A 10,912-nucleotide genomic window follows, 5' to 3' on the forward strand; every position below is an offset into this window, starting at 1 on the left:
AAGCTTCGACACTTCAGATCTGAGAAAGACAATCATTTTGATCTTCAAAGAATTGTCTGTGACTGTATTAATCTTTAAAGAATTATCTGTGACTGTATTCATCTTTAAAGAATTGTCTGTGACTGTATTCATCTTTAAAGAATTGTCTGTGACTGTATTCATCTTTAAAGAATTGTCTGTGACTGTATTCATCTTTAAAGAATTGTCTGTGACTGTATGGATCTATAAAGAACTCTCTGTGGCTGTATTGATATTTAAAGAAATACCTGTGACTCAGTGGAGGCTGCTTGGGGGAGGACAGCTCATAATAATGTCTGAAACTAAGTGAATGGAATGGTATTAAACCATGTGTTTGATGTATCATTGTACCATTCCACTAATTCCATTCCAGCCATTACCAGGAGCACGTTATCCACAATTAAGGTGCTGCCAACCTCCTGTGCTGTGACTGTATTCATCTTTAAAGAACTGTCTGTGACTGTGTTAATCTTTAAATAACTGTCTGTGACTGTGTTAATCTTTAAATAACTGTCTGTGACTGTATTAATCTTTAAAGAACTGTCTGTGACTGTATTAATCTTTAAAGAACTGTCTGTGACTGTATTAATCTTTAAAGAACTGTCTGTGACTGTATTAATCTTTAAAAGAACTGTCTGTGACTGTGTTAATCTTTAAATAACTGTCTGTGACTGTATTAATCTTTAAAAGAACTGTCTGTGACTGTGTTATAACTGTCTGTGACTGTATTAATCTTTAAAGAACTGTCTGTGACTGTATTAATATTTAAAGAACTGTCTGTGACTGTATTAATCTTTAAAGAACTGTCTGTGACTGTATTAATCTTTAAAAGAACTGTCTGTGACTGTGTTAATCTTTAAAGAACTGTATGTGACTGTATTAATCTTTAAAGAACTCTCTGTGACTGTGTTAATCTTTAAAGAACTGTATGTGACTGTATTAATCTTTAAAGAACGGGCTGTCGGTGTCTATGCTGTCTGTCTGAGCATCTGACCAGCTGTAGATTTATTAGCTCTGATATCCATCTTTTATCTTATTCATCTGATACTGCCATTCTCAGACCAAGAAGGAATATTATACTGCACTGAGGAGAATCAGAGATCTTTTTATAGCGCCCTCGTCTGGCACTACCAGGCACCTCTGTAGATCTACAGGGATCCATAGAGACATATAGAGATCTCTACTCAGCAATAACCCGTTTTGCATGGACATTGCATTGAGGGCTGTCACCATTTTAAAGTAGTCAACTGGGTGGGTATTCCTATGGGTTGGGAACGATCAGCCAATGACTTCTTCAAATTGTTTTGACTAGTTTATAAATGTATTTCAGCTATTTCACCGCCATCTAATGGCCACAATAAATAAATTACCAGATTTGGTTCAAGACTCCAGCACTGCAAGTGGTGGTAAATCAACAATATTATCTTTACACTTATTTCCAAAAATCAAAACAAAATAGACTACTTGAAAGTGGATATTGCCTCAATGTGGGTGCTTTGGTGTGTTTGGACCCCAGGAATAGAAGCTGCTGCCTTGGCAGGATGGAAAAGGGATCCCTAATAAATACAGCAACAAAAAAACAAAAATGCAAATGGAACTTCCCATTCTGCCACAGACGCCATAATGGCAGATATAATGTTGAGAACTCTTTGCATCTCTATGGCAAGGACGCATAGGTTTTAATGCCGCTCCACAGCACACAGCCCACACACACATCAGAGAACGCATCAGTGCAGATTTGATTTAATTTCATTTATTTCAGGCACACAGTACTGACACACCTCAGTAAAAATGAAAATGGCAGGGAGGTATTTAGCCAACCAATATCAGTCGTCTACATGTAAAACACCACAGACATCTGGACCTGGAAGTTGCCTCTCGAAACTGATTTAGGTCAGTTCTGCATTCTCCACCTCAATGGTGAAGGTTAGGATATGGGGAGGGTCATCTGATCCTAGACCTGTGTCTGTACAGCTATCTCCTAGGTCCAGGTGTGTTCAGTGGGCAGACAGACACTTAAACAGGTATGTTCAGGGTCATGTACATTAGGGCTCGAAATGGAAAGGGTTTTTAAAAACGTTTTGCAATGGAAAACGTAAATGAGCGTTCAGGGAGTTCCTCACAGTTTGTATTTTTTCTTCTGTTTGGTCCCTAATGAACACAACCCGGGTATGTCACATCAGTCAGAACACAGTAACAAAGCTCATCTCCCTCCTATTCAAAGATCACTCAGAAAAAGAAAGAAAAATCTTAAAATACCAGGCAGTTTCTACTGATAAATCTGCTAACCCTCCTCAGTCTCTCAACCCCAATCCCCAACATTGTGTGTTCACATCTGTACGGCGCTGGAGGGGATGTCGAACATGGAGGGATCAAACTGTTGTCCTTTAAAGGGAGAGCCCTCAGCATCCCAGCCCTTCTTCAGCATGTCATGTACCTTCTATATGAGGAGAGAGAGAGAACTTGTGAGAATGGAATGCCCACATACATACGGTGCATTCAGAAAGTATTCAGGCCCCTTGACTGGTTCTACATTTTGTTACATTACAACCTTATTCTAAAATGGATTAAATAGTTATCCCCCTCATCAATCTACACAAAAAACTGAAAAATTACATTCACATAAGTATTCAGACCCTTTACTCAGTACTTTGTTGAAGCACCTCTGGCAGCGATTACAGCATCAAGTCTTCTTGGGTATGATGCTACAAGCTTGGCACACCTGTATATGGGGAGTTTCTCCCATTCTTCTCTGCAGATCCTCTCAAGCTCTGTCAGGTTGGGTGGGGAGAGTGGCTGAACAGCTATTTTCAGGTCTCTCCAGACATGTTCGATCGGGTTCAAGTCCGAGCTCTGGGCTGGGCCACTCAAGGACATTCAGAGACTTGTCCCGAAGCGACTCCTGCGTTGTCTTGGCTGTATGCTTAGGGACATTGTCCTGTTGGAAGGTGAACCTTCACCCCAGTCTGAGGTCCTGAGAGCTCTGGAGCAGGTTTTCATCAAGGATCTCTCTGTACTTTGCTCCATTCCTCGTTGCCTCGATCCTGACTACTCTCCCAGTCGCTGCCGCTGGAAAAACATCCCCGCAGCATGATGCTGCCACCACCATTCTTCACCGTAGGGATGGTGCCAGGTATCCTCCAGATGTGACACTTGGCACCAATTCAATATTGGTTTCATCAGACCAGAATATCTTGTTTCTCATGGTCTGAGAGTTCTTCCAGTGCCTTTTGGCAAACTCCAAGCAGGCTGTCATATGACTTTTACTGAGGAGTGGTTTCTGTCTGGCCACTACCATAAAGGCCTGATTGGTGGAGTGCTGTATAGATCATTATCCTTCTCAAAGGATCTCCCATCTCCACAGAGGAACTCTGGAGCTCTGTCAGAGTGACCATCAGGTTCTTGGTCATCTCCCTGACCAAGGCTCTTTTCAACCATTTGCAAGGTTTGGCCGGGTGGCCAGCTCTAGGAAGAGTCTTGGTGGTTCCAAACATCTTCCATTTAAGAATTATGGAGACCACTGTGTTCTTGGGAACCTTCCATGCTGCAGAAATATTTTGGTACCCTTCCCCAGATCTGTTCCTCGACACAATCCTGTCTCGGAGCTCTACAGACAATTCCTTTGACCTCATGGCTTAGTTTTTGCTCTGACATGCACTGTCAACTGTGGGACCTTATATAGACAGGTGTGTGGCTTTCCAAATTATGCCCAATCAATAGAATTTACCACAGGTGGACTCTAATCAAGGATGATCAATGGAAACAGGATGCTCAATTTTGAGTTTCAAACAAAGGGTCTGAATAATTATGTAAATAAGGTTTCTGTTCTTTTATTTTTAATAAATTTGCTAACATTTCTAAAAACCTGTATTCGCTTTGTCATTATGGGGTATTGTGTGTAGATTGATGAGGGGAAAAAACGATTTAATCCATTTTAGAACAAGGCTGTAACGTAACAAAATGTGGAAAAGGTCAAGGGTTCGGAATACTTTCAGAATGCACTGTACATACAATACAGAACTGCACAATTGGACTCAACATAGTTCAGCACCAAATTCCTCCACGTGTCCCTACAGTTGAAGTCGGAAGTTTACATACACCTTAGCCAAATACATTTAAACTCAGTTTGTACAATTCCTGACATTTAATCCTAGTAAAAGGTCCCTGTCTTAGGTCAGTTAGGATCACCACTATATTTTAAAGAATGTGAAATGTCAGGATCACCACTATATTTTAAAGAATGTGAAATGTCAGAATAATAGTAGAGAGAATTATTTATTTCAGCTTTCATTTCTTTCATCACATTCCCAGTGGGTCAGAAGTTCACATACACTCAATTCTTATTTGGTAGCATTGCCTTTAAATTGTTTAACTTGGGTCAAACGTTTCGGGTAGCCTTCCACAAGCTTCCCACAATAAGTTGGGTGAATTTTGGCCCATTCCTCCTGACAGAGCTGGTGTAACTGAGTCAGGTTTGTAGGCCTCCTTGCTCACACACACTTTTTCAGTTGTGCCAACAAATTCTCTATAGGATTGAAGTCAAGGCTTTGTGATGGCCACTCCAATACCTTGACTATGTTGTCCTTAAGCCATTTTGGATGTATGCTTGGGGTCATTGTCCATTTGGAAAACCCATTTGCGACCAAGCTTTAACTTCCTGACTGATAACTTGAGATGTTGCTTCAATATATCCACATAATTTTCCTTCCTCGTGATGCAATCTATTTTGTGAAGTGCACCAATCCCTCCTGCAGCAAAGCACCCCCACGCTTCAGGGTTGGGATGGTGTTCTTCGGCTTACAAGCCTACCACTTTTTCCTCCAAACATAACAATGGTCATTATGGCCAAACAGTTCCATTTTTGTTTCACCAGACCAGAGGACATTTCTCCAAAAAGTACGATCTTTGTCCCCATGTGCAGTTGCAAACCATAGTCTGTCTTTTTAATGACGGTTTTGGAGCAGTGGGTTCTTCCTTGCTTGCTGAGCGGCCTTTCAGGTTATGTCGATATAGAACTCATTTTATTGTGGATATAGATACTTTTGTATCTGTTTCCTCCAGCATCTTCACAAGGTCCTTTGCTGTTATTCTGGGATTGATTTGCACTTTTCACACCAAAGTACATTCATCTCTAGGAGACAGAACACATCTCCTTCCTGAGCGGTATGACGGCTGTGTGGTCCCATGGTGTTTATACTTGCGTACTATTGTTTGGACAGATGAACGTGGTACCTTCAGGCGTTTGGAAATTGCTCCCAAGGATGAACCAGACTTGGAGGTCTACACATTTTTTTTCCTGAGGTCTTGGCTGATTTCTTTTGATTTTCCCATGATGTCAAGCAAAGAGGCACTGAGTTTGAAGGTAGGCCTTGAAATACATCCACAGGTACACCTCCAATTGAGTCAAATTATGTCAATAGCCTATCAGAAGCTTCTAAAGCCATGACATCATTTTCTGGAATTTTCCAAGCTGATTAAAAGCACAGTCAATTTAGTGTATGTAAACTTCTGACCCACTGGAATTGTGATAGATTATTTAACTTATAATTCAATGTGTCTGTAAACAATTTTTGGAAGAATTACTTGTGTCATGCACAAAGCAGATGTCCTAACCGACTTGCCAAAACTATAGTTTGTTAACAAGAAATTTGTGGAGTGGTTGAAAAACAAGTTTTAATGACTCCAACCTAAGTGTATGTAAACTTCCGACTTCAACTGTATACTCTTCTCAACATCATGAGGCTTAGGTTAGTTTGATGGTAGTGAATGCGTGTTTACATGTGTGTGTGTGTGTCCACTCTTGTGCATGTGTGTGTCCCCACTCTTGTGCATGTGTGTCCCCACTCTTGTGCATGTGTGTGTGTGTGTGTGTGTGTGTGTGTGTGCTCTCACCATCTCGTGGCTCTGGGGCTTGCCCTGTAGTTTCTGGTGGTAGTCGAAGGTGAGTCTGTCCAGCACGGCGTGCTCCTCCTCGTCCACCGTGGCCATGGAGCGCTCTCTGTTGATCTGGTTCACATCAATCTCCTTCTCCCCTTTCAACACAGCACTCCACCAGACCTCCCCACTCTTACTGAGAGACAACTACAGGGAGAGGGAGGAAGGCTGCGTCAGTGAGTGAGTGTGTCTAGATACATTTGTAGGTGTGTGTGTGTGTCACTCACCACCACACAACATCCAGGCTCCAGGCTCCATAGTGAGTTCTCAGTGTTGATCTTATGTGTGAGCTCTCCTTCCATCAGGACCGTCTCTCCTGCCTCCTCCTTCAAACACACACGCACACTGCCCGGCTGCATGTTCACACACACCTGACACGGACACACACAAAGAGAAGTTAAAGCATGAATACTTCACATACATTACATGGTACAACCCCAGGAGAAATGTTTAACTCAAGAATCAACCGGACACAGAAAACTCATCACATCATAATAATTCAAACAGGCATTTATAAACATTAAGGATTTTTTTTTTTTTGGTGAAGCCCCAAAATTGCCCTCGCTAGAAGCCTGTGTTTCAGACATAAGGAAATCTGACAATTAATCTTGATGGTTGTAAAGTCATCTCAAATAAAACTGTGAAGGACCTCGGCGTTACTCTGGACCCTGATCTCTCTTTTGACGAACATATCAAGACTGTTTCAAGGAGAGCTTTTTTCCATCTACGTAACATTGCAAAAATCAGAAATGTTCTGTCCAAAAATGATGCAGAAAAATGTATCCATGCTTTTGTTACTTCTAGGTTAGACTACTGCAATGCTCTATTTTCTGGCTACCCGGATAAAGCACTAAATAAACTTCAGTTAGTGCTAAATACGGCTGCTAGAATCCTGACTAGAACCAAAAAATTTGATCATATTACTCCAGTGCTAGCCTCCCTACACTGGCTTCCTGTTAAGGCAAGGGCTGATTTCAAGGTTTTACTGTTAACCTACAAAGCGTTACATGGGCTTGCTCCTACCTATCTTTCCGAGTTGGTCCTGCCTTACATACCTACACATACGCTACGGTCACAAGACGCAGGCCTCCTAATTGTCCCTAGAATTTCTAAGCAAACAGCTGGAGGCAGGGCTTTCTCCTATAGATCTCCATTTTTATGGAACGGTCTGCCTACCTATGTGAGAGACGCAGACTCGGTCTCAACCTTTAAGTCTTTATTGAAGACTCATCTCTTCAGTAGGTCCTATGATTGAGTGTAGTCTGGCCCAGGAGTGTGAAGGTGAACGGAAAGGCTCTGGAGCAACGAACCGCCCTTGCTGTCTCTGCCTGGCCGGTTCCCCTCTCTCCACTGGGATTCTCTGCCTCTAACCCTATTACAGGGGCTGAGTCACTGGCTTACTGGTGCTCTTTCATGCCGTCCCTGGGAGGGGTGCGTCACTTGAGTGGGTTGAGTCACTGACGTGATCTTCCTGTCTGGGTTGGCGCCCCCCCTTGGGTTGTGCCGTGGCAGAGATCTTTGTGGGCTATACTCTGCCTTGTCTCAGGATGGTAAGTTGGTGGTTGAAGATATCCCTCTAGTGGTGTGGGGGCTGTGCCTTGGCAAAGTGGGTGGGGTTATATCCTTCCTGTTTGGCCCTGTCCGGGGGTATCATCGGATGGGGCCACAGTGTCTCCTGACCCCTCCTGTATCAGCCTCCAGTATTTATGCTGCATTAGTTTATGTGTCGGGGGCTAGGGTCAGTTTGTTATATCTGGAGTACTTCTGTCTTATCCAGTGTCCTGTGTGAATTTAAGTATGCTCTCCCTAATTCTCTCTTTCTTTCTCTCTCTCGGAGGACCTGAGCCCTAGGACCATGCCTCAGGACGACCTGACATGATGACTCCTTGCTGTCCCCAGTCCACCTGGCCGTGCTGCTGCTCCAGTCTCAACTGTTCTGCCTGCGGCTATGGAACCCTGACCTGTTCACCGGCCGTGCTACCTGTCCCAGACCTGCTGTTTTCAACTCTCTAGAGACCGCAGGAGCGGTAGAGATACTCTTAATGATCGGCTATGAAAAGCCAACTGACATTTACTCCTGAGGTGCTGCATCCTCGACAACTACTGTGATTATTACTATTTGACCATGCTGGTCATTTATGAACATTTGAACATCTTGGCCATGTTCTGTTATAATCTCCACCCGGCACAGCCAGAAGAGGACTGGCCACCCCTCATAGCCTGGTTCCTCTCTAGGTTTCTTCCTAGGTTTTGGCCTTTCTAGGGAGTTTTTCCTAGCCACCGTGCTTCTACACCTGCATTGCTTGCTGTTTGGGGTTTTAGGCTGGGTTTCTGTACAGCACTTTGAGATATCAGCTGATGTACGAAGGGCTATATAAATAAATTTGATTTGATTTGTTTTTGAAAAGGTTGAAATATGTAGAAAGAGGAGCCCTGTGGTGGTCGTGTTCACCTGTCTGCCCTTGACGACGGTCTTGGGAACGTTGACCCGGACCTCAACGTCGGTGTAGTCCTGAGACCAGCTGTAGGTGTCCCTCACCGCCCCATTGTAACTATCTGGACTGGCCTGTTGCACCACCTGACCACTGACACACACACACAGTGGAAGAAGCAATCGATACAAGGGTTGGTATTAGGGTGGGTTTTAGAGTTGGGGTCAATTCCATGCCACTAAGGAGATTCTACCAAATTCAAAACTGCCAACTTCTATTTGTAGAGCATTTCAGCAAATATGTAAATGTCCCATCTATAACAGGATTTAACAGTTGTGGACCTGTATTGTGTAACTTCGTGGACCATTTTCTAAAGCATTGAAAAAGCTCAGAGAAAGAACCAGTCATACTGGCATGGCCAAGAGAGGCAGTACAATACTAACTCTGTAGATGCTGAACAGGCTGCTGCCTGGTCTCCATGTGATGACTGCTGGTCCACACTGCTGCAATGGGGCTGTGGAATAGAGTCTGGGGCTTGGCTGGAAGAGGCTTGGCTGGAGGAGGTAGTGCTAGAGGCTGTACTGGGCTCTCCAGAAGCTGAGTCAGAGCTCTCTCTCTGGGCATCAGGCTCTGTCTTCTCCCCCCTCGGCTCCTCTGGCTGCTCAGTGGCCTGCAACTCCAGCTCCTGCACCGCGGGGGGCACCATCCTGGCCTCCTGTCTCTGCTGCAGCTCCCTCTGTTGCCTCTCTCTGTCCTGCTCAGCCACATGCTCAAACAGACGGAAGGACTGTGGAGAATAACAGAGACATGACGAGCTAAGTCCATAATCAACCACCTAATCACTTTTTGTGCACCTTAAAAGATAGTCTGCAAGACGGCATCATCATAGAAAAGGGGACGACATCCCAACTTGTAACCAAATCAGCCTAACATCAGACTAACATATTTTCCCATACGAGTTTAGACGCAAGGAGAGATGCCAACAATGGTAGTCTTGCCAGATTAGGTCACTGTTAACCTATCATAGCAGGCGTAAAAGAAAATGCATGGGCGGAGTTCCCACATCTGCTGAACCCCTGAAAAGCGGATACATCCGACTGTTGGCAACTACATTAAGGGTGGGTCATATGCCACATTCAAAACAACTGTAGCAATCATAGCCAAATACCATCCGGTCACGCAGAGCGCCTGACCTCCAGGGCCCACACCCCTAGCTAATTTCTTGCAACTCTACACATTTTACCATGCCATGTTAATGATACCTGAGTGACTAACACAATCAATGGGACCCCCTGGAGGTCAGGGCCCTGGGCACATGCCCTGCGTGACACGTCGGTATTTGGCAACGATTACTAGAAGTTTAGATAGCTGGCTAGACTAATTTACCAATCTAAAAATGTTTAGCTGACATGGCTAATTGAGTGACTGTAAGTGACCGACATAACATGAGAAAAATTGTTGAAAATTTCGAACTTGCACCTTATGTATTCTACTATTCTAACCCTCAACAGTAAGTTGAGACCACGACTGAGTTCAATAAGCGCGGTTGCTTATGCTTGGAGCAGGCCCTTGTTCAAGACCACTTGACTCGGAATTCCTAGTCGGAAACTCGGGCATCTTTCTAAAGTTCCGACCTGAAGATCGCTGACGTCATGATTTACACCTCGTTTTTTCCGAGTTCCCTGTTGTCTTGAAAGCACCATCTGTTGATGTTGTAGGTAAATCGACCCGTTGTTTATGCTGATGTCATACTACTGAGTGTACGTTTAAAAATTACGTCTATATTGAGCAGAGGTCTATGGATAGGATGGACACATTACATTTTTAGCAATGCTTTTTTTCCTGATAAAAACTAGATCATTGTATCCGCAGTGGAGCCCAGTTTCATAATATTACCATATGTCCCAGCTGGTTGCTGTAGTTTTGAAGTAATCACGAAAAAAATAGGCCTTGTTTTAGGGCATTTTCACTCTGCCAGCTCCTATTAGTTCTATTGAGCACCATGGTACCAACTCGCCTTCCGAACATTCTAGGGGGCAAAATGGCTATCCTAAACGGCTAACACAGAAGTTGTCAAATATTTAACTAGTTAGCTACAGTAGTAAGTAAGCTACATTTGCTACCTTTAGGACCATTTTCTCGGCCACCCCTGGAGGGAAGCCCATACGGTCGTTGGGGTTTGACAGCAGACGGTAAAAGTCTGTCTTGCGGTACAGGAAGCCAAAGTAGACCTGAAGGAAATTCTGGATGTTTCCAACATGCTGCAAGATTCCAAGCAAAGCGTTGTCATACAATTCTGTCATTTCCATGGGCGACGCCATTGTAGATTTTAAATGTTCTGCGTAATTTGTCAAACTGTTGAAACTTGACACAAAAGACTATTGTATTTCAATAAATGTATCTTTATCGCAAAAATGTTTAGTTGTCCGTTGAGTTTGAGATTGTGCTCCCAAGCTAGCTGGATAGCTATTTAGATTTTTTTTAGGTACGAACTGAAAATTGTCCCCAGGGTAACACCACCACCCGCA

At 43.6% G+C, this 10,912-nt stretch overlaps 1 protein-coding gene across 1 annotated transcript; it reads right to left on the reverse strand.

Annotated features, from left to right (window-relative positions):
* Window positions 1-1,745: 1,745 nt before the first annotated feature.
* Window positions 1,746-10,882, reverse strand: nudcd3 (NudC domain containing 3). Its single transcript, XM_038970282.1, has 6 exons — window positions 10,508-10,882; window positions 8,828-9,171; window positions 8,405-8,537; window positions 6,180-6,323; window positions 5,911-6,099; window positions 1,746-2,458 (listed from the first exon to the last, which is right to left on the reverse strand). The coding sequence occupies exons 1-6, from the start codon at window positions 10,703-10,705 to the stop codon at window positions 2,348-2,350; spliced, it is 1,119 nt and encodes a 372-aa protein (XP_038826210.1). The 5' UTR covers window positions 10,706-10,882; the 3' UTR covers window positions 1,746-2,347.
* Between the last annotated feature and the right edge of the window lie 30 nt (window positions 10,883-10,912).

Source organism: Salvelinus namaycush, chromosome 31, assembly GCF_016432855.1.
Source record: "Salvelinus namaycush isolate Seneca chromosome 31, SaNama_1.0, whole genome shotgun sequence".
In the NCBI taxonomy this organism is placed as follows: domain Eukaryota; kingdom Metazoa; phylum Chordata; class Actinopteri; order Salmoniformes; family Salmonidae; genus Salvelinus; species Salvelinus namaycush.